General features: G+C 39.7%; 1 protein-coding gene across 12 annotated transcripts in view; it reads left to right on the forward strand.

Annotated features, from left to right (window-relative positions):
* The window catches only part of ZNF521 (zinc finger protein 521), a 239,993-nt gene that overhangs the window by 15,639 nt on the left and 200,341 nt on the right, over window positions 1–24,013 (forward strand). For 4 of the 12 annotated variants that reach the window (XM_030011924.1, XM_030011927.2, XM_030011922.2 and 1 more), the window contains 2 exons: window positions 3,491–3,550; window positions 9,191–9,370. In XM_030011924.1, coding sequence (XP_029867784.1) covers window positions 3,491–3,550; window positions 9,191–9,370 — 240 coding nt within the window. Of the gene's footprint in view, window positions 1–2,380; window positions 2,444–3,490; window positions 3,551–9,190; window positions 9,371–24,013 lie in introns of all 12 variants that reach the window. The other 8 variants (XM_030011930.2, XM_030011920.2, XM_030011926.1 and 5 more) reach the window with 3 other exon arrangements.

Genomic DNA, 24,013 nt, shown 5'->3' on the forward strand with positions numbered 1-24,013 from the left:
GTAGTAGGGACTTGATGGTTTGTTGTTTTAAGGAACAGATAAGTCAACTGAGAAATATTTCTACAGACAACAAAACAGGTGACCTGTGGTCATAAACACATAATTGTAGGGACAAGGAATATTGTTGCTCTCATGACATTATTTCAAATTTATCTAGAAGTGCTGTTCAGCAGTAACATCACTTAATCATAGTCTGGATTCATAAGCTATTGTTCTGGTTTCCTGAGGCCTCTCCTTTTACTGGTATTCTGTGACACTGTTATCTAGTATTTATCTTACCCTATGCTAAGATGTGGTACATGCTGTAATGAAGATGACATCTCTATGCGCAATTACAGTCCTATAGTATTGGTAATTTTGACATTTGAATTAATAATAGTGCATACATGCTGCTGTTTTATCTGCACATCATCTTGTCGCTTTTTAAAGTTACATTTCATGGTAGTGCTAGAGAAATGTTTTTGGTTAGCAAAATTTAAACCATGTCTCTGTATAGGTTCTGTTTAAAGTTGCCTTCCTCTTCTGAAACAAAATGGTGTAGTTAATGTTTAAGGGTAGTTAATGTTGGCTGCATGTCACACTAGCTTTCATAGTCAGGTAAGTTTAACAGTGAGAGCTGAAATAGTACTTTAGTTTTCAGAGTCTGGCTGTGGAAAGGCATAAAGTGCTAATCGAGAGCTTATCTGATGCTACCAGCTGTAGCTTACTTAATGTAACAAATACCCATGCTAGTTGGAGGAATCATCTAACTTAATGCAAAGGAAAATGAGATGCTGTTTTGTAGGTGATTTGTGCTAATGCTAAGATTTCCCTAATTCTGTGGGTTTTGTGGTGTAGTTTTCCTATTCCTTTTGCCATATTTACTCCTAAATGCGGTTTTATTTTTCCTGACAAATATGTCAGTCTAGTTGAATATTATTAGCAAGTCTTTGTGCCATGGCCTGTTGTGACTGAGAATCCTTAAAGGGCTTGAACAATGGTTTAGAAAGATGCTAACCACAAAGTTAACTGCTCTGATACTTGTTTGCTTTTTTTAGTGTAATAAAGACCTAGTGGTCAGCCTTTGCTGAAAGCAAACCTCAGCTGTCACAGAATTTTCAGATCCCTAAATAGCAGGGAAGTTTTAAACGTTTGGTTTCACACTGTCATGTTTTCACGTTACAAACTTGCATACCTGAACACAATTTGTTAGGCAGTATCCATGTTTGTTTTTTCCATTTTAAGACCTAAAAAAGTTTGGTATACCTTTCAGTCAGCAGTGCAAAGCTGAGCACATTTCGGTGTGCAGTCACTTCTCACTAGAAGTGAAAGATTCTGGTACTGCAGCTGGTGGCATTCAGTACAGAACAGCAGAAAAGATGAACTCTTGCATTTTGGTTTGCATACACTTACAACTGGAGTCCTGCTTCAAAGCAGCAGATCTTGTTTACTTCTTCGCAGGTAGCTGCTTTATTATAAAGTTTCCCACTTGGGAATCAGTTCTTGAAAAGTTCATGTTTAGCCAGCTCAATTCCATCTTGAAACTTAAAAAATGGTATGAGTTTTTAAACTGCCTTTCTGGACCGAGTTGTGACCTGTATTGTGGTTGAGGATTTCACTGGTAGATAACAGATGTCTACAGCCTTTAGTAAGGTTGATCAGTACATACTGATGACCAAGGTGAGTTTCCTCTTGAGGGATGGAACAGTGGACTCTTTTTTTTTTTTTTTTTTTTTTTTTTGACCTTGTTCTTGAGAACATTTTTTGGAAATAGATCAGCAGCTGATGGTGGGCATAAAAAGAGTCAGGTTGGGCTGCTGCAGAGGTTTCACTGGGGGCTTTGGGGTAACAAAAGGTGGTATCTTTTTTTTAAACTGTATAGTAGTTGTTTTCATTATTTTTCTTGCTTTATTAACAAGTCTTACTGATCTGTGCTGCCCTAGTGAAAAATCTTTCTATTTAGCTTAGTTTGTGTTTGACCACGCATTCCCCGAAACTCAGCTTTTCATGAGCTTTTGCTATTGCTTTCTTTGTCTGACCCATTTCCTTTAGCTGTGAGGACTGCTGGGATGACTGCTTCAGCATAACAAAGAAAATCATACAGTATTACCACAGCTGAAGTACTGGTAACTTCATGGCTGCAAAATACAAGTTCAACTGAAACAGTCAGCTCATAAAATCATATTTTGTGAAATACATGGCTTATTCCAGGCCTTGGGAAACTTTTATCAGATCTCTGTTGATGAGAAGAGTGTGCTTACTAGCCACAGCTCTGGGACAGAGATAGAGATTGCTTAGAGTCCTCCAGAGATTGTACTTGACTCTTTCTAATATATGCACTGTGTTTCAAGTTTCTGGTGTCCTAAGAGTGTCCTTATGAAAACTGGTGTTTTTTTTCTAGAAACTCAGATTCTAGAAACAACCAGTTGTATGAAGCCTTGGGGTTGGCGGAGGAGGAAAAGAGGTACCTGTGGAGTGTGTATATGTATCTCTTCTTTTGAATATATGTCTAGATTTATATGTGACCCTAAGTGTTGCACTCTTTTCCCAAGAACCAGGGAAAATACCCCAAATCTTTGGATTTTTAACTCAGTTGCATGATTATTTTTTGAGGTCTGAATTCTTGGGAGTGGAAACGCTGCAGAAGTGCAGTCTTTCCCCTTTCAGCTTTTTCCTCTGTGGAGGGAGAATGAATTCTTTTCTGTCTGCTGTTCTCTAACTCAAAGAACTTGGTCTTTGGGAGAATAAAAAGGAAATGGTTCTGCCTTTTAGCTCTTCCCTTACTTTTACTTTGGGAGAGTCAATCTTACTTAGGCATCGTATCAGAGCATACGAGAACAGCGCTCTAATTTTTCACAGTAGCAGCAGAATGGCTCTTGTTGGGTTCACTCTCGCCCAACAAGTTTTGAATAGTGAATCTGACAAGAATTGTATTGTTTTTAGTTCTACTGCTCTGGAAAGCTGTGAGCCAAGGGAAAGATGCTGGCATGGTGTATACAGTAAAACAGCATGGGGTTAGTTCTCCTTTGCAAGGCTGTCTGCACTGCTGAGATGTTTGCTACTGAATATAGGATTATTATTATTTTTTTTAAAGCTTATGTATGAATTAGCACATACACCTCTCCCGTCTGCCAGGAGAAGGCTGTCTCTTATCAGTGTGGAGCGAGTCGAATCTTAAAGCCCAGAATTATTCTCTCATTTAGTTCCATAATCAAATACAGTAGAGTGCATTGAAGACAAATATCCCAGAGGAAATTTGATTTGTTTTTTAAGCCATGAAAATGATTTGGTCACTCTGTTCTCAGATTTGTAACTTCCATACAGCAACATATTCTGTTTTGGTCTGGTCTACACTTTCGCACTTTGCAGTGCAGCTTTTCTTGCCCGTGTTGTACAAGCATTACTGGCTTTCAGAACTGAAGCCGGTGTAAAGATGCTTGAAACACTTCAGCTACCTACCTAACATCTTTTTTTTTGTTTTGTTTTTGTTTTGTTTACCTTTTTCTGACAGTAGAAGAAAATGAAACAGAGGACCAGCAGGCAGGTGTGGGACACACAGCCGCACAGACTGGTAATGCTGAATTCCTTCATTAGTGCTTGCTTACCATTTGACAACAGTGTGAGAGATTTTTGTATCGGGGTGTTTTTGCAAAGCCTGCACTCTTCTTTCTCCATTTCAGCTTAGAATGCATTCTTGGGGCTTGCAATTAAAAATAACATTCCTCTCCCCTCACCTTTCAATGCCTGAGAATTAGAAATTTTGCCTTTTGTAGGTCAGCCAACTGAAAGTGAGATGCTTCTAAAGTGCAGCATGCTTTCCTTTTTTTTATTTTCTTTTTTTAATTTTATTTTAAATAATCCTCCTCTACATCCCCCCCATAAAACCCCACCCTCTGCCATTTCAGATAAACTTGAATATTCATTCCACTTAAGCTATTTTCATATTTGTAATATATGTGGATATGGGTAATTTCTTTTAGGATTGTTTGTATAATTTCTTACCAGTTAGGGGTTAATTAAGGGCTCCTTAAGTCAGTGAGATTAGGTGGACAAAACTGTTGTTTGAGTCAGGATCACAGGGATATGTATTGTTAATAATCATGAAGAAATAATTGTGAATTCCCAATAACAACAAGGGCTCTTTTATTCTGTAATACGCTTCTGAGAATGCAAGAAATACTTCACTTCTGTCTTTGGTACTGATTCCGCAGAATTTTATCTGACGAGCAGGACTGACTCATCTGAATAGTCTCATTCATTCAGCTGAGATCACCTTTTGGAGTAAAGGCTGACTCCTTAAGGATATTCCTAGAAGGCTAGTCATCTGAATACATGTAGGTAATTTGTTTGAGAACAGTTGGAGTTACTCCTCTTCTGAAGGTGAAGAATGCAGTTAATCTTTTCTTCAGCTAGAAGACTTTATATTTCTCTTGTGTGTGTGTCCTGTGGGTTTGTGTTTGGTGTTTGGTGCCTTTTATAGGTTCTAGTGGCTCTGCACATAAACTATATTGTTTGAAAAGACGAAATAAAAGTGAGAGATTTCTCTCCTTTTTTAATGGGAAATTTCTCAAACTGTTCTGAATGTACTTATGTCTCCATTTAGCTATCTGTAAACTTGGAAAAAAGCAAACTTGTACTGCTGTAGACTCATGAAGTTGAAAAATAGAGGACTGCAAAACTGGAGATCAGTATGACAAGGAATGGTTGCTTTTCTGTATTTTTTCTTAAAATAATTCTGAATGGTTGTCTTGCTGGTTATTTATTTCCCATCATGTCCTGTGTTGTTCTCTGTCTGTTTCTAGGCAAGATTTAACATTCTGTTTTTCTCTATAGCAAGAATGAAGTGCCGATATTAAAAACAAAAAACCTTCTGATAGAGCAAGCAGTACAGAAGGCCCACACTGTGTACACACTGCCAGAAGTTTTTATAGTAATACTTTGTATCTAAGCTCTGGCTCTAACCATTAAATGTGCTTTTTATAGAGTACCAAGTTATAAATGTAGTGCAGCTACGGCATATTAATCTTACTGCAGAGATTTAATGAGGCAGTTGTTTTGCGATGGACACTATTGGGAGCAGAGAGCGACAGAGTTTTACTTTACCACTGAGCTGAAGAAATATTCCTTGCCTGGTAATAATTATAACCACATGATCTAAGTTTTCCCTTCTTTTGCCAGCACTTTTCCATGCAGAAGTGGCTTGGAAGGAGGTCTACTGCAAGGCAGTGAAATGGTTTGGAAAGGAGGCTGGTTTTTTGGTATTTTGATGTTTTAGTTGTGATTACCTATGGATCCTTGTAGCATAGGCAGAAATGTAAGGTGTTTCAAGAATACAGATAGTCTTTGCCAGTCCACTGAGATGGCTTGTAGATGTTCATTACTTTTACTTGACTTTTATATGGGTTATAAAAAGTAAATGTGGTGAAACCTCATTTTTACATGGGCAGAATACAATTTCTGCTGGTTGGCCTTAAACCGCTCCCATACTTGAAATTAATTGAAGTCCATGGCTTTATTGCCTCCAACACTTTTAAGCCAATGCAATTTTTCATTTTCCCCAAAGTTGCAGTTTTATTAGACCAAGTTACAGCAATAACATCCCTTAGGAGGAGGAGGAAGAAGGGAAGGGGAGAACCACCTGCCAGGGAACATAGTAATGAGAAAATCATGCTTCTTTTAATTTCCATTTATAAATAATGTTAACATAATCAGTAACAGAAGACAACTCTTCTTTCTCTTTTTGGTTTGTTTTTTTTTTTTTTCTTAAAGTGCCTTAATAGCTGAATTTATTTCTGTTCCAAAAAAGTAACCCTCCTTTCCATACGAGATAGTTTTCAATATCTGCAGATGGAGCTGGTATGTGTATTGTTGCTGATGTGTATATTGAAAAATTTCAGTTGGTGCATGGCAGCTTCTGAAATAGGGCAGGAAAGCTTCTGGAAATGACAGTGGGATTTGCAGATGTTGGGAAAGGTACTCTTACTATGAAGACAATCTTTGTTGAGGGAACTTGGCTGTGATGTTGCAGATATTGGGGAGAAAGAAATGTGGGAGATGAATGACATTTGCCCTGAAGTCTGTATGCGAGCATGAGCTTTGAACAGGAGCTTAAGGAGAAGTATATATGAATGCGTATTGCATTTATAAAATACATTTTATTCTAGGATTAAACCATGACCTCTTTCAAAAGAGCAGCTCAAATAAGGCAGCTTATCCTCAGTTTAAGTAACTATTTAAGGTTAGACCACCTCTTGATAGAAGATACTTGTTGTTGTAACAGAAAAGCTATCTATTCACAAGGCGTCCAAATGATATTTTCTCTCTTTAAATATCTTTTTATTTATTTCGGTGTTGACATCTCTTCATGGAAGCGGATCACAGTGGAAATGCATTCATTGAGAGGGGCTGAGACTGCCAGAACTCATTTCACAAAGCTGTCGTAGGCTAAACTGGAACCTAGGTCCCAGGGGGTCCCACTTAAGTGTTGACCTAAAAACAAATGTGCCAGTTGGCTAGAGCATGTATTCTAAAGTTGCAGCAAAAGGGAATAAGCTTGACTGACTTCTGTCCCTGTAGAGTTTATATCTGCAAATGCAGAAGGAGAAGCAAAACATTTATTAGTCTTAAAATTATTCTAATTTTAATAACTGGTCTCTAAGTAGGAAGCTTTAAATTGAACGATTCTTTAAGCTTTTGTGCACTAAGGGGTGCATGTGTGCCTACGTGTGTGTGTATATTACTGAATTCCTGTAAAGTGCAAGTGTTTCTGAATAATAAGTCTTGACAATTCCCTCCCCTCCCTTTTCTTTCCTTCAGCATTGTACTTAAAGCAGAATCAGACACTACCCTTATTTTGAAACAAACAGGTCTGTAAACTTTATGTGCAGCATTTAAATACTCATGTTAAAATTCAAACCCAGTGCCCACATTTCCCTGAGTGCTGTCAGTTTTATGAGATGAAACTGGGAGCCTGAGCTGAACAACTAATAGTATGCGATGTGCACGTGCTGCCTTCCAACAAGTGTTTAATGATGTTGGGGTCAGTTTGCAACAGTTAAGACAATTACTTCTTTTTCTGAACTACTTATAACCTGGTGATCTCCTAACTACTTTTATTAATCTTGCGAAGTATTTTGGAAAATGAAGTGGTAAGGGAAGTTATTAGATTCAGAGCATTCAGCAACGGCTGAAATGCCATAAAGTCCTTTTATTTAATTAGCATCCCTTTTTGGTGTGTAAATTTGCAGACTACTCCTCTGTTCAGAAGTAGCTGCCCAAGTGGAAGTTTTCACTCTTGAAAGAACCTTGCGAATGTCATTTGTCATAAAAGGATCACACTCAGTGTATAGGCAGGGCTTTTGCACAGCAAATACATTTTTACCTTCAGAATGTGTTTTTTATTTTTAAAAATTAATCTGGTCTCCCTCTGTAATATAATTCCCTTAAAAATAAATTCTGCCCTTTACCCCTGTCAAAGAAATTCCTTGGTTTTGATCATAAGCCACATAGCATGAGGAAGACTTCCTGACATGGGTCATTTCCAGTTTCTGCTTGCGGGTCCATCTGTATTTGAACAGTTGAAGAGCAGGGTGCAGCACTGTGGACCAAAGGATGCAGAAAGATGATGAGAGCCCTGACCTTCGTCATGGGCAGCAAGAACACCCACGCACAGTGGCAAATACAGGAATAGCTGTGCCCACATCACTGTAGGGTGCTGAGAGAGGATTTAAGAGTGGTTTAAAGTGGGATCCCCCCCTTCCTACTCACCCCTTCCCTGTTCTAATGTGAATTTAGTGTTAGGATGTTTTGGTTTCTCTCCTTTCAAGTAGTTGTGCATGATCCTAATCAATTGAAACACTATTAAATAAAGTGGGTTCGCAGACACCATCTCTGTGTTGCTGTGGACAAGAAGCCTACTGCTGGTTAGTCACCCGCTTGGCTAAAGAGCATAACATCTTAAAATGTACTTGCACAATCTCCTGTTATGTGAGTTTGTCCTTGTTTTCTAAAATGACTTGTTTTAGTCTTAGCTCTCTCAAATATCTAAAAGGAAAGATGAGGCGGCCAAAGCAGAAAAGGGAAAAGTGGTGAAACACTTGCATTCCTTTTGCTGGAATGTACACAACCATTTTTCTTCTGCATTTCACTTGTTGTACTGCTGTTCCCAAGGAAAAACAAAGTTAAGTGCCAGCTTGCTTTATTAGGGAAGACAGATTGGTTTATTTCTGTCTTTTGAAGGAAGCTTTTACTAAAGTGGGCAAAGAGTCAGGAGTAGTTAAAGCTACTCTGCTCTTCCTCAGAGGAGGAAAGGTTCTAGACTTTGCATTATCTCACTCTGCGCTTGTCATCTGCAGAACTGAGGTAGTGCAGCGAGCTGTGTGGCTTCTCTGCACAGAGGGGTTGGTGGTGAGACTGCACATTCCTTCCAGTTTAGAAACTTCAGCTGGGCTCAGGACTGCTGCTCTGAGGCTAGAGCTATCCTGCTATCCCCAAAATGCTTGTTAACATGTCAAACAGACAAAGCTCTCCTTGTGCACTATTTAGTTTTTACAATAGTTAGTTTCCAGTTTTCCATGATTTGGCAAATACAGGAGCTTTATCGGGTTTGTCTTAAGTAAGTCATACACAAGTTCAAAGCATGTGTAGCATTCTGACCCAGGGTGTAATCTTTCCAGGGCTTTGTTTGTGTCAAATAGTGTGGTGATGGAGTATTGGAGGGGGTTGTAAAATCAAGATTAATTTAATGTTTATCTAAATCAAATTTGTTAGTCTCTTAATTCTGGTAATTTCCTGTGAAACGCTGTAGTTAACAGTGAAAAGAAGTTCCTGCACACTCATTGATTTGATTTTTCTTTTCATAGAAAACTAATTGCATAGGTGGTTTATCCTTTCTTACGATGATCAAAGCAGCTTCAATAGCTGTGATAAAATTGACAAACCTAACATTGAAGCATGGAAGAATTGCTTGAGTGAGAAATGGAGCTGCATTTGTGGGAGTAGAAGGGAAATTCTCCTTTCATTGAGATGAGAAAAAAATGAAGGAAGAAAGCCTCCTTTGCTTATTTAGCAATAAAATCTACAGTGTGCTGTAGGCTCATGCCAAATATGTTTCTTCTCATCATTACCACAAGAACCTATCTTGATTTTTTTTTTTTCTTTTTAAAGGTTCTCTTCTTAGATGCCTGACGTCACGGTCTTGATTTTCTTTCAGACCCTAACTGTAAACTAGAAGACAAGGTAGAAGATGGAGAAGTGCTAGACTGTAAGAAAAGGCCGGATGAAGGGGAGGAGTTAGAAGAAGAAGCTGTGCACAGCTGTGACAGCTGCCTCCAGGTGTTTGAGTCACTGAGTGATATCACAGAACACAAGATTAATCAATGTCAACTGACAGGTAAACAATACTTATCACTTTGTGGCTTCTTGCACTGTTCTATTTCTGATTCTCATCCTCTGTTTCTGATCTCCCTCCTCCTTTCTCAGTTATTTTACTCCTGCACTTGAATGCTTGAGTGAGACCTTTATAAACAGATTCTGGGACAGCATTATACTGTAAATGGGGCACTATAAATTTCCTTCATACTAAAGGATGTATGGATAATTACTGCATTGTCACTGTATTTAAAGTGTTCGTTAGCTGCGTGCCTGACTGCTGCTTGTATTTTCTAGAGTCATATTGTGCAGCTTTCTGTACTTTGCTTATACACATATTTTTCTAAGTCACTTGTGAACGCACAGGGTATTTGTAAGTGGGGTTTAAGTGCAGCCGCATAATGAATGAATTTGCACAATGGCATGTTGCAGAGCTGGGCTGGATGTTGCGTTAGTCTAATCTGTTAACTACAAATGACTATAAGTAATCAGTAACTGAAAGTTGAGAGGAATGAAGCAAATTGTTAGAGGGAAAATAAAATTGCAGCTTTAGTCAAGGGGCAGAACTGAGTGCTGATCAGATGCTACTGAGTTGAGCAGAGCTGGGTGAATGGACCTGTAGCCAGCCTAGGTTCCTCTTTGAAATTATTGTAGACAGCCCCCTCACTGAGGAAACCACATGAAATCCGCTGAAGTAGTTTTGCCTTTTAGATTTAGTAGGTCTTTTGATGGTACACACTGTAGGTCCAAACAGACTCTGTATCAACAGAAAGGCATTTTTATTTTTTATTACGTGGTACTTTAGTTTTAGCCTCTACAGTGTAAAATGTACTTATTGTGCAGTGCAGTTATGTTAAAAACCTTCTTTTATTATGACTTTGTAAACAAGGAAAGCCATCCTTCCCATTTGGGGATGCTTTTAGAAAGTGTGCGTGTGCTTATGCTTGGAGAGCTTTCTGAGTTATTTTTGGTTCCAGTAGATCCATAGGCTAAGTCCTGGCAGGATGACATAAAAGTCAAGTAGCAGCACTGCTATTGAGGGCGAAGTGTGAAAAGAAGGTGAGCAGAAGAGGAATAAGTGGGCAGGAGCAGAAGGAAAGTTGAGGAAGTAATGTGAATTTGTCAAATGGTTTTAATCCCAACTTCAAGTTACAGAAGACGAAAATCTGCTGCAGCAAGAAACGTTTACTTTTATTAATATATCGCTTTGCCTTTTCTTGCCTGTAAAATGTTTTTCTAACTTCAGATACAATCAGTTCTGCCATTCCCTAATCACTCCTACAAACAAAAGGAATGTATTTGTCAATATTGCTCATGGTTTCTGGCATTACGGATATTCTCTCTTGACTTTAAAAAACTTAAATGTTTTTCTCTCCTTTTCTTCATACCTCTCTTCTTTCTTTTGCTCTTTCTATGTTGAAATATTAGTGGCTTTAGCTTGTCTCCTCCTTCCCTCTCCCAGAAACCATTCCCCCTGTCCTGATCCTCTGGATCTTCTCTTTACTGTCTCAGATCCCATTTATTCATCCTTGTTTTTTCACCTTGATCTGATGTGGTTGTTTCTCCTTTCTGGTTAGTTAGTTGCTGCTTCCCCTCCCCACTTCTACCAAGTAGTTTCTCTGCTTTAAAGCTGCAAGCAGAATGCAGTCAACAGTGCTTGCACAGTTGGGTTGAGAAACTGAAGAAAAGCAGGTGGGGGGGAGCAGTAAGTAGGAAGAGTCCCAGAGCACTGCTCCTGAACACAGCAGTTCTTGCTGAGAGTTGTGTTGCTAAATGAGAGTGAAAACAAGTATGCTGGATTAGTCAATTTGGGGTGCATGTGTAAAGGCAGGAATACATGTATGATGTCAGAGGATGGGGGAATGAAAATGAATCTTGAAGGAAATTTTTTAAGTTTCTAAACATACCTTTGCTTCTCTTTCAAGGAAACTTGTGATAGTGAGTAGGTAGAGAGTGGACTGTTTGAAAGCTAATGAAGTGGACAAAAACCTAAATCGCACATCCTTCTGGACTATCATGTTTGCAAAAACCCAACTGTCCTCTGGTTCTAAATATAAATGGCTAAAATACACCCTTAAGTTGAGAGAGGGGCCTGGATGGAGTAGTCGGAGTTGAGGATTTCTTCTTTCTCCAGCAAAAAAATACTAAATGGTTGGTTAGTGAGGTGAATTCAATGCAGGGTCCTAAGCTGCATGTATGGCCTAACACTAAGGATACAACATTTAGGAAAACCTCACTGGTTTAGATTATTTTTAGTTAATCAGTGACAAACAGTTGACAGCCAAGCAGCTTACCTTTCTCTTCTGAAGCACAATACATATTTGACAAAAATAGAGTTTGCTTTTAGCATTTTAGGCAAAATCCCTGGACTCTTGCCTTTCTCTTGGACTTCCACCAGTGCCTTTGGGTGCCATGCTCAGATTCAAAGTTTTCAAAAAAAGTCTTACGATGGAAGAGTGGTTGCACCTCCCTTTCTCATCACAATCTTCTGACGCAACAGGGTGTTACATAATTGCTCTGGTTGTTTCCTTTTGGAGGAGTCCCCATGAAACTAGTAGACAACCTAAGGTATTTGTCTGTCACTAAGTTGTTAATGAAAGGCAAGAGGTCTACCAAAATTTAATATTTTCTACTATACTCTGTTCTTTGTGTCAACCATGTTGTCTCTGGAGGAGAGCGGAGTGTATCATCTATAGTGATGTATGATCTTTCTAAGCTTGGCCTCATGTCAGGTACTGAAGATTTACCTAAGTTATCCATTATGTAGAAACGCTAGGGCTGTCAGCTGTCAGTCTGAAGTTCACATTTGAGTTCTGAAGCCCTCCAAACCCTGATTTTTCAGATGGCTGAGCCAGCTGCAGCTTGTCTGGATTTTACTGAGCTTTGGAGGTGCTCTGTGAGATGCATAGGGAGCTGCCCTTCAAGAATTTATGAACTGTGCATGTTGGCCCAGTTGCAGGGTCATTTTTCATACAGTTATACTGGGTAAAATCAACAGTTATGTTGATGGAACAAACAGGATGGCAAAACAATGGCTTAAGACAAACCTTTAGTAAAACCCTGAATATGAAACATGAGAGTTGAGTGTTATGGTGTCTTGACTGCCCCTAATTCTACCAACCCTGTAACATGCTTGAGAATGGAGCTTGCCACTGTAGGTTCTCAAATTGATACTGGGGCTTCTAGTTTTTGCATTTGAAAATGTTAGATGTGTTCTTCTGAAGCTTTGACACTTCAGTGGAAGGAGTAAAATTGCTTTATTGAATCTTCATTCTGCACTCTCAACCAAAGACAGGAATGGGAAGAAGGGAGCTGGTTTATTAAACAGTGGTCCCAATCTCTTAAAATGTCAGTCACCCCCACCTTTTCAGAGGATAGTGGAAGATGAGTTACTTACAACTCTGAGATTTAGCTCTCGGGATCTTGAATTGCTGTTCTCTTGCAGATTTTTTTCAAAGGAGAAGAAAAAAGTTCTCCCCAACTGGTTCCTTCCTGTAATCTGTTGTTTGAATTGAACTCATGTTCTTTTTCTAGAGGAGGGCATAACTGCTCTTTTATCCTAATGTGTGTGCTATTGATCTTTTCAATTTGGGTCTGATCCAATATCCATTGAAGTCAATGAAAAGATTCCCATTGACTTCAATGGGAAATGGAACAGGCCCTTCATCAGCTATTTAGTAATATTTTTTGCTATCATCTGAAATTCTTGTACTGAAGCTTTCTCTGAAAAGGTGATGATTTATTTATGTTAATTGCTGACAATTCCTGTGATGTTTGTGGAATACAGATAATGGATAAACAGGGGAAAAAGTAAAAAAAAATTCTTTGGAATACTTGTAACCAAGGGCAGATAAGATGCTGAACTGTATTAATTTAGTCATTACAAAAGATTGGCAATAAAAATATGGATTTAATAGTGTTTCTGTCTGATGTTAATGCTTTTCTCACTCCATCCTTCCTGCAGTGTTTCCATTTAATAACTCATGAGCCACTTACACATTGTCATCCTCTAAGTTGTGTATATAAGTAAAGGATTCAATTAGCACGGCTGTGAACCTGATGTCCTTCTAGTATATGTCAGTTTGGATCTCACTGTAGGAACATGCATGCAGGATCAAATGTGGTGCATTACTGATAAACCCTCAGCTGCACCTTCTCTCCTCCTTCTGCTAACAGGAAAAGAAACTTAACCTTTTGCAATGCTGCCATATATGCTGTTGGTGGGGCACATTTGTCAGACACTTACCCTAATCTTCTGCTTGACTTATAATCTCTTTTCCCTGCACAGTGCTTTGTGCAGTTTATTTCACCTTTCAGTTATCAGGGATTGTACTCCATGAAGTCTCCCCTGTATACATGAGAACTGCCTCTCCGCTGGCTGACTGTGTTCAGAGGCATTCAGCTCAAGCCTGGTCCTCTTGAAGATCCTGTAGGATGCTTTGGCATCAGAAGTCTCAGTCATAACTGGAATAATACTAGAAAAAGGAGCATCATATGGTGCTGTCTCGCTTACAGTCAAACATGCAGTGAACATGCCAGTCTAGTTGGCTGAGGTGTTGAATAACTCAACAGCAATGGACGTGCTGGTACACAAGACTGCCATCCTCCACCTGAATGTCAGTAGACCTAGCGCATGTTACAGGACTTCCCTACTAGCCCCATTGGCATCACAGGCTGCAAAACATGTCTGAAAGCAGGGTACTGAATCATATGCAGTCCTAGCTTCAAGGCTAAGGGTGTTCTGAGGTAAAAAACATGAGGTATTTCTCCATTGGGGATATTTATGTTACCTTTAGGTGATTAGGTAGACTTCGTTTTGTGCTTTGGGCTCTAGTTTAGTGCTAGAGCTTTGACAAGTTGACTGAGTATGTCAGGTAGAGCTGAGAGCCATTCATGTTATTCCCTAAGTTGTTTCTGATGTTGAAAAGGTTACTGGCTATAGCTGTGTGTCCCCTGCCAATGAGGAGGTGCAGTCCTGCTCTCTAGCCCTGCTCAGAGATTATTCTCGTGTGCTATCTGAAAATAATTCTAGCAGATATATCGGGGACCAGTTGTTCTGAGTGCTGCTCTCCACCAGCACTGGAGTATCAGTAGACGGGGAACTTCTAGCTAAGTCAGTACTTCTGTGTTTCCAATTATGACCAAAATTAATTTTCACGGATATCATCCTCCTGTGTGGTTCAGAAACACCTTCTTGCATGTCTAGAAATAAGAGGTTGTGCTACCTAACAGCTTTGCAGAGACAGCATGCACCACGAGTCATCAGGACTTACCAAATGGGAGGTAATAGAGATTCCACTGTAATGGTTTCCTTCTCTTGCCTCTTTTCTCTTCTTCCTAGTGCCCAGGAATCTTTCATCTTTCTGAATGAGTTGGTAATGCCAGGACCACCTCCTTCACTAGAAGACTTGAAAACTTTCCAGGGGATTTTGTCCCAAAGGATGTATGCTGTGCACAGTGAGACTACAAGATAAATCTTGTGAGCACTTGGCGTTGTCATGCTTTGATATCCTAGCTAGATTTGCTCTTCCTGCTAGCAAAAGAATCCTAGAGCTGGCCAAATATATTGCAGAACTTGCCATTGTTTTTTCAGTTTCCACTATCTGTGTGGAGAAAAGATACATGGCAAGGGTCCTTGGTCATTTCTGCAGTACAGAGAAAAATCTGAGCTTGAAAAAAGTGCTTCTGAGGACAAGGACCCTAAGAAGTTAAATATATGATGCACCAAAAGCATATTCATGTGCCTCATTGCAGTTAGTGGCACACTGCCAAGCACTGTTTGCCAAGTACAGTTACTTCACTTGAGAGAGTCACCCTGTTTTCTCTTGAGAATTCCTGCACCAAGGACTGCATATGGATTTTACATTAACCATTTATTGAATGAAAGACAAACAGTGCTTGGGCTGGGGACTTGAGCTTAGGCCTCTCTTTTTCCTTAGAGGGCTTCCCAGTTGCTGTACTACAGAGACATACTTCTACTTTTCCATTTGATTTGGACCACAAACTTCTGACTTCTCCACAAAATTACATTGTGTTTGACTGAGACAGTGGAAAGCAGACCCTCTCCTCCAGTTTCCTGTCCCAGACAACGCACATGGTAGTTCAATGCGCTTCTTTGAGTTTGCAAGTTGTGGACTCGCATCCTTTCAAAATTACGTGGTCCAGGACCCATATCTGCAACTCCAAATCCTTGATATTTGGGGAAAAGGGGGAATAGGTTGGTAACTACAGCCTCTGTCACCAAAGGTCATAACTTTGAATTCAGAGAGCAGTGTAAAGCCTGTCAGTGGACTTGGATGGAAGATTTATATGCATTACAGAATGGCCAAGGCCTGCTAAAATCATAGCAATTTGGACAATCTGCCATACAGAACTTCATATGCAAAACCGCATGCTCCTAGGGAGGATAGATGAAGGTCTTGATAATTGTGTTCTTAGATTTTCGTATCAAAATTCTGTATAAATACTTCTGTAGGTACTGCTCAGATGTGGAGGGAACTTGTATATGCTGGAGCTGAAAGCTGTGAAAGTAGGCTGCATAGCCTTCTTGCTGTTCTTCAAAACCCCTGTGCTTACCTTGGAGAGACAGCAGATCCATGATGAACAGCCAACATGGGCAAGGAGGCATAAACTCCTCCCCCTTTTGCTTGGAAGCCATTAATCTCTGCTCTTGAGATTATTAATCAGTCATAAAACCAGTAGATCTTCACCTCCTGGGTGTTTTAAAAGCAGCCTGTTGCATTTCCTGAGTTGTCTGTTTGTGACCTCTTGTAAATGAAAGCAGCTGATGTCTGTATCATGGAACTGTTATTTTTGACTCAGGGAACCCCCGTAATAAACCTGTTCAAGAGCATTAACTGTAAATGCCAGAACTCTTGTTCTGTTTGGAGGTGGAAGAGGAAGGAAGTGGTGGTGTCTTCGAAGGGGCTTTGAGTGCTTCCTGTATATCTTTCATTGATTTTTTTTTCCTCAATTTTGCTTCCTATTTTCCTCTTACTCTAGCCTGATTTTCCATCTCTAAAAAAGGCAGGTGTTTCTTTTAGGACATACTGGCAAGGATAGCTTTGGTTAGCTTATCTACTGCATGTGTCCACCAAGGACTTTATACCATGTGAACCTGAACTCCCCACGTAACAGCAAGATACCAGATCAGACCTGGTGTCCCTGTACCAGTGGGGAAACTGCTGCCTTGCTGAGTACCATGGACAGAGACGCCTCCTCACTGGCCCAGGAAGTCCTGGTCTGCAGCAGAAACCACTCAACTGGAGACTGTAGTTCTCTCATTGGCAAAGGGTTTGATGTAGGCAGCCCCAGTGCAGTGGTTACCAGGTCTAGTTCTTGGTACAACTGTCTCTCAACTGTCTTTTACGTTTAAATAATCTAGCATCATGTATGGGGCTCTTAGGGCTCATCTTGCAGCGATCCATGGTTTACTGGGCAAATGGAGTATGGCAGCAGAGTTTGGCCAAAGTGCTGTTACACATACAAGGTATCCACTCCTGTCCAGAACATGAATCCAGTCATCCTGGGATTTGGACATCACACATTTGAAGCATGCTTTTGATCAATTCTGCTCAAAGCTTCTCAAGTAAATACTCTTCCATTGAAGATAAGGAGTGAATACTGAGGACAACAGTACAGTTTTGCAGGTTAAAAGGCCCCATGTGCTTGTCACCTAGAGTCTGTTTTTCAGCACGTACTCAGAGGTTTATGTAAACAATATAGTTTACTTCAGTGTCTCCTTCCCAAGTCATGCTCAGCAGTAGGACTTATGGTCATAGTCCTAAGCTATACCACAGGACATGTCAATGTGGTGCTTTTTTGACATAGGACTGTGAAAGCATCGATTAGGCATACCTGACATGCCATTGTGGGTGAGTGCAATAGCATTAGGCTCTGGGAGGGGCCATGATAACATTATAATTAGTTCCTCTTCTGGCTTTGGTATTTTGTGGTTACCAAGCTAGCTGTACATCATTGTCCCTGTCTCCAAGCACTGACTTGCCCAGCTCCGTAGCTTTTTCAGACTTAGTTCAAGTGCCTCCCTGGCACTCTGTTGAAAATCTGCCCTAGCTAGATCCAGAACTTTGCTTTATTACGTTGACAGTCTGTTGCTCCTTTTATTTATAGCCACTGCTGGGTGTTCTAAAGGTCAAGCCGTTTCCTCACAGAGCATTTCCAAATGGGCAGTACAGGCTATCTCTTTGTGTTACCATTTGGCTACTGTGACTTTCCCATTGAATATTAACTTCCCTCTCCCAGCGCTCGAGTGACATCTCCCGCCTGTTTCAGAAGAGGGTCCAATTTCTGAGATCTGCCAGGTGATGACATGAGGTAATCCACTGACCTTTATCAGGCATTGTGTAGAGGACGTAACTGCCAGAGCTCATTCCAGTTTTGGGAGAGCAGTACTATAATCACTATTTGATCTATGCAGCAGAAATTCCTAATTCACATTGTCCAAGGAAGACGGTTGCCTGCAGGGGAGAGAAGGGAGGGGGCAGGGATAATCATCAACACTGGCACATATGTGAAGAAGAAAAAATAGTCATTACTTACCCTATGATAACTATGCTGCTTCCAATTACTGTTGTAATCAATATGGATCCTGTGGCCAAGCTTGTCTTGCTTTTCACAGACCTCAGTAATACAGACTTTGAATTGTAAAGCTGCTGCTGATACAGGGTCATAGCTACCCTGACCTTTACCCAGTACAATGGGAATTCATGTGTATGATTCTAATAGACACACTATTAAAAATAAAATAATGGTTGTCTTGCATGTATGCACATACATATACCTACAGTCCGTATTTACTACAGGGTTTCAGAGAATCAGTTACCGTAGAGTAAATACCTGTTGTTTATTCTATGCTTCTATTTTACTGGAATATTTATAACATATTGTCAATGTATTACAGAATGGGTCTTGTTGCTATGACAAATTAGTCTTTTTAAGTGGTGAATTTCCTGCACCTTCTAAAATAATTTTCTTGAAATACTTGCTGTTTTTATTATTGGTGCTTGCTTTAATTACCATTTAGAAATGAACGGAATGGGAGGTACAACAGATTATCATTACTTGTATGTTCAGCAGTTAAATTCATAGCTTGAAAGCCAAATGTAACAAAATGCCCCACAGCTCTTTAACACTTTGCTTAATACAGTTGTAGAAGAACCTTAATTCATGTTTATACAATCAGCTGTAGAGTGTGCAGGCTTCCAGGTGATGTGGTAGTTCACTAACACACCACCTATGTGGGCTCAGTTTATGCTCTCAAGCATCATCTGGAGGGTGTAAAAAACCTGCTTTTTATGAAAAAAGAATTGTTAGAGGGGAAAGGTCCTTAAAGACGTTCCAGTCCCTGCCTGGTCTTGGCGTAATAACCTGTCTGAGATGGTCGTAAAATCACTTCTGCTTCCATACTGTGACTCTGCTAGTTAGAGGGAATAGCATTAAGACAAAGAGAAAGGACATCTTAATTCACCTATGGTGTTCTGAGCTAGACCTTGTGCTTTTTGAGAAAGACACCTATTGTATTGAATACACGGTTGTGGAAATCCACTGTGATGCTCAGATAGAAGTACAGTCCTGGCACAGGGACCTATGGAAAACACTGGAACCTGCAGTCCCTTTTACTAAAGCGCCTCTGTTTTTTACAAGACACCAGATATGCCATTAATTCCAGCTGTTCTTCCAAAATGACTGATAGTTGAGGCAAACTCTTTCTTAATGTGAACCCTTAATATTCCTAATTTTATATCGCTGTACTTGTACGAAGAGGTCATAGTCCTTAGCTGGGGATATCATTTGGGAATGCTGTAGTGTAACTGAGATCTATGACCTCTTAATAAGCATCAGGAGAAAGAGATGGGGATCATTCTACAACATGCCCTGGGGGTACTTTCCCTTCAAGAAGGCAAGCTGGAACTGTTCAACTTTTTTCTTTCTTTCAGTTTTTTACCTTCAGGGGGAAATTGATCGATTTGGAGATGATTATTCCATAATCTCTGAATTTTTCTCTTCTACACTGCAATGGGAACTCCTTGAAGTTTAAAGGGGTTGTGTCTCCTGTGTGCACTGTGGAATGAACCCAAGGAGTTTATGGGGACAGCAGTTCTCTTAGCACAGTTAGTGTAATAGTAGGCAAGTTTGGAACTAAAATGCCAGGAGGGTCGGTGGACAGAAAAGGCTAAATTTGTTATTAAATTTGGCTGACTAAGCATGATCACTTCTCTCAGTGGATGCTTCATTTGGGATTTATTTTGGGGGAGAGGAAAGTGGGGTTTTCCCAGAAATGTGCATGTATTAAAGACATGGTAGAACTGAGCGTTATCATGGTGAATTGAAGCAAACTAGAAAAGGTGAACTGGCAGTCAACTTCTAAAAACTCAAACTTGACAAAGAGTATTTGACACGGATTTAATAATGACATGAAATGCCAGAACTTTATCTGTGGAATTTTGGTTTAAATTTACTCTTAATAATATTATCAAAATCATGTTAAGTTTATAAATGTACAAGAAAAGTGATTTAATAATTTTGTCTGTAATATTTCTGAAGCACATAAAATGCAGTAAATTATTTTGCCTTTATGTAAACAAGGAAAGCATGCTTTCAGGACAGGGAATGAACTGGAGTGCTTCAAAATGTCTTTTGAAATAGAAATCTACGTAAGATAGTGCCATGGACTGGCACTTGGTCGATATGTATAATATATGGGACTTAATTTTAAATTTCATAGAAATACCTGTCACTGGTTTATTGCCTCCCTCACCGTGACCAGAACTGGTGTCTGTCGTTTGTTTTACTGCTGGATCCCAGCAGGAAGTGCAGTCTAATGACTGAAGGAAGGTTGGGTGACTCATGCGGGGGAGGCTGGAGAAGGGTCAAGTTTTTCAAGTTCTTCGCAAACCTTCTACCAGCTGTAAAAGCAAAGCATAGGGAAGTGAAACGGCAGTTGCTAATTTACCTTTCTCGGACAAATGCAGTCTTCAGCATGAGTGCATAACCATCAGTTTTACTGTTAACACATTAATTAACATCAATAATTTTTCATATGTGTGCATTTATTTATTATTGCTGTTGTCTGGCTTCAGTACGTGGCCAGAAGTGATGCTTGGATTTTTGCAAAACACTGAGCATGTTTGATCTTTCCTGTAAACTCAGTTTCTAAGCAACACATCCTTTGTCCTGAACTATTTTAATATGTCAATAACCGTAGGTTTCTGTATGATTCTAATTATTCTTCTAAACTGCATTTGAAATACTTAAAGCAGTTTTAGTATTTGCTTTTTCTGTCATGTTATGATTAGAATATTTTGCATTACAGGACAGTCTTTCCTTCACAAGGCATCTGTGTAGCCTGACTGGAGAATGTTTTTCAAGTTATGTCCATCAGTTGTTGGCTGTAATCTTTGCTTCAATGAAACCAATGGAAATGTCATTATCGTGTTTGTTGAGGGCAGTATTTCTACTAGTGAGTTCAAATTCTCATTCGATTGTATTATTGCTTTCAGGATTCTTCTCCATGGCACTCAGATCTCTTGCCCTTCCAACACTTTATCATTTCAAAATAGTCAGCACTTAACTAACTTATTTCCAAATAGCACTTCCCAAACAACTGACAGGCTGTGGTATTAATGTGATAGTTGCAAGCAGTTTCCCATGGCAGGTTAGTCTGAAAGTAGAAAAGCTTCCCCTGTCTGCCATGATACCAGGTGCTCTCAAAAGCAAAGGCTTAGAAAATGGAAGAATGCAGTTTATCTTATTAAAATTAGATTCTGCCTCTTTTGTGACTGTATCCACCTGTCATTGTCTTTGATTTTCTCTTGTTACTTGGTAGCTTATTCTTGCTACTGAGGCTCTACTTTTCTGTTCTTGTTATCTTTATACTTCCCATTCTCTTACTGAGTGTTTCTGGAGGTGCGCTTTTATTTCTATTGCCTTTTCCACTGTCAGCAGATCAGGTATCCCTGCAGCTCTCCCTTTGGCTGAGAAGGGTGGAGATGATTTTCTCTAGTGCTGGAGTATCCCACTGCTTCTCTCCTTCTTGTCTGTTCTCTCTCCTATTTCACTCCCCACTTTTCTGCTGTTTGTATCTGTTCCCTTTTTGCCTCTGGGATCTCTAGAACAGTGCTACTATTCCTGTTGGGTACTTCAGCAAGAATAGCAGACTGAAACTCACTCAATATACTCCTTTCATTCTACAGCCTTTGCTGGACTTGAAGATGTTTTTTTATAAGAGCAAAGAACATAGATGCAATCTCAGGTCTACAGCCCATCTTGTTAATTGCACAGTCATCCATTGCAACAGTCTCATTCTTGATTTGGTCACTTTTTGATCATGTTTATAAATGCTCCAGCTTTTGTGTAATATTTCTTAAGGAATGTACCATAGTGGATACCACTGAAAGTATCACAGGAAGTTCCCAAGTGGTAGGAACCTTTACCTCTCATAGCATGGGGCAGAAGAGTGTTTGGTATTCCACAGAACATATGTTTTTTGTCATCTCAGTGCAGGCATAGCTGGCCCTGAGTTATTGTTGAGGGTGAGTTTGTGTATACTGAGTTCGCTTCATGAGAGGCCTATACCCTTTTCTGTTGCATTTCAGTTATTGGACAGTGCCTGAAGTGCTTAAAAATTGCTTGTGCAGTTTTCCTCTATGGGCATGGAAAGAGGCCCAATACAAATTAAAGGCTAAATTCTACCTATTGCAAAGTTCATAGGCTTGGGTATGAAATCAAAGAGAATCTCCATATGCTGTGAGTCCCACAGATTTTTTCATACAATGTTACTGAAACCACACCTCAGTTAGTGGATCTGATGCTGTGAGGGTGGTAAAAGGGGCTAGCAGATGTAACTGATTAGTAAATATATGTTCAGTGTGTCGGTATTGTTCTTTGCATGTGGGGCAAACCTTATATTTGATATGCCTGTAAGAATTGCACAAGTCCTTTCATTCTCTATGCTCCAAATCATTTTTACAACTATTTATCTACAATACCATGAAATGTAGCCAGCTTTGCAGAAGGCAGCAGCTAAGACCCATGAGACATAGTAGGGGGAGACAGGAAGCTGGCCAAGAATAATGTGGCAAACCTCCTGCTCTTATGAAAAGTGCCACAGGATCTCTGCTGTCCACAAAAAGCAGATTGCACTGCAACTTTTAAGATGCGAATGGGTGGATTATTCCACACATGCATTGCCAAAAACTGGCTGATGCTTTGTTTTCCAGGTGAGTAGTACTCATGGGAGTTCCATGTTTCAAAATGGTATGACTCTTCTTTGTCACTCCTTCGTTTCAGAGGTAACTGACAGCACAAGCTCTTTTACCATACAGAGAGGGAGGCTGGCCCTGATAACCTAGCCATAGCTGTAAAAACTGTTCCGCATGCAAGGGCTGTCAGTCCCACATGATTCTGAATCATGGGGCCGAGGAAGCGGCTCAGGGTAGTGTTTAACCCTAACGTCGTATCCTGGCCCTCCCTTTTCTCCTCACCTCTCTTCTCTGGGAGCTCTAGCACAATATTTTGACTTGTGGGCCCAGAGGGTTGACTGTGTGGCAGACGCTTAAAGTAATTATGGGCTTACTTATACATTTTACTGTCAAATTACGTAATTTTCGATAGAGGGCATAATGTATGCTTTCTAATACACACTCGTTGAGGCTTGGGGTTCTGCCTCTTACTAGACAGCTTAAAAATCAAACCATGTGTTGTAACAGACCCCGGTACATTTGCCATAAAATGCATGCAGCATTCCTCCTTTGGCTTCCATAACATTCTAGGATGTATAAATACAAGATGCTCTGTGGAAGAAAAGCTAGGATTTGAAATCTTTTACTGTAATATGTAGAATGTGTTTACTAAACTGGGAATCTGTTAGGGGTACAGGAAATGTTGTGTATTTAGGTAGTCAGTATGCTCTAAGTGAATTGAGACATGGAATAATCATTCTTCCATCAGCCAAGTGTAGTAAATGTGGTTTGCAATCCAAATGTTATTTGCATAGTTTATAGGCTTGCCAGCTATTCTCTTAACAATGAGGTATATAGTTTTATCAGAACTACATGCTTACTTCTGAGGAGGGGGAAATGGGAAGAGCAGAGAATGACATCTTTTACAAACAAATGAAAAAGAAAATTAATTGTTTTGCTATTGACTAAAAGTAAGTTTTAATTACACATTGCGGTTGCATTTGGTGACGCTGAAACTGCAAAAAATTTACTTTGAGTGTAGAAATGGTTCTTAACATTTCATCTACTGCTTTTTTTAGGTGGAAGAGAGACACACTTTTCAGCAAGCATCTTTTTCTATAAAAAGATTTTGCAACTTTTGACTGGGTCTAAGTTGTTCGTTATAGTATCCTCTTTCTCCTTCTTTCTTATACGTTGCTTAAAATGCTGCATAAAAGATTCTTCTTTCTTACTGCTTCTCAATAAGCAGTTAAATCAGATTGCAAGAAGAGTCATTGTGAGTTAATTAGATTGCATATTAGCTTTAGGGACATGGCTCCGATATAGAACTCTTTAGTTGCCTTTTGTATAATAGTGTTTGCCCGTAAAGGTGTTTTATGTTAAAATTCCAATATAATTATGTTGTATGTTTCAATTAAAAATACTCTTTGCAATTAGCATTTTTGCTAGCATTTCATCAGTGAGAA

This window comes from Aquila chrysaetos, chromosome 4 (genome assembly GCF_900496995.4).
Source record: "Aquila chrysaetos chrysaetos chromosome 4, bAquChr1.4, whole genome shotgun sequence".
In the NCBI taxonomy this organism is placed as follows: Eukaryota; Metazoa; Chordata; class Aves; order Accipitriformes; family Accipitridae; genus Aquila; species Aquila chrysaetos.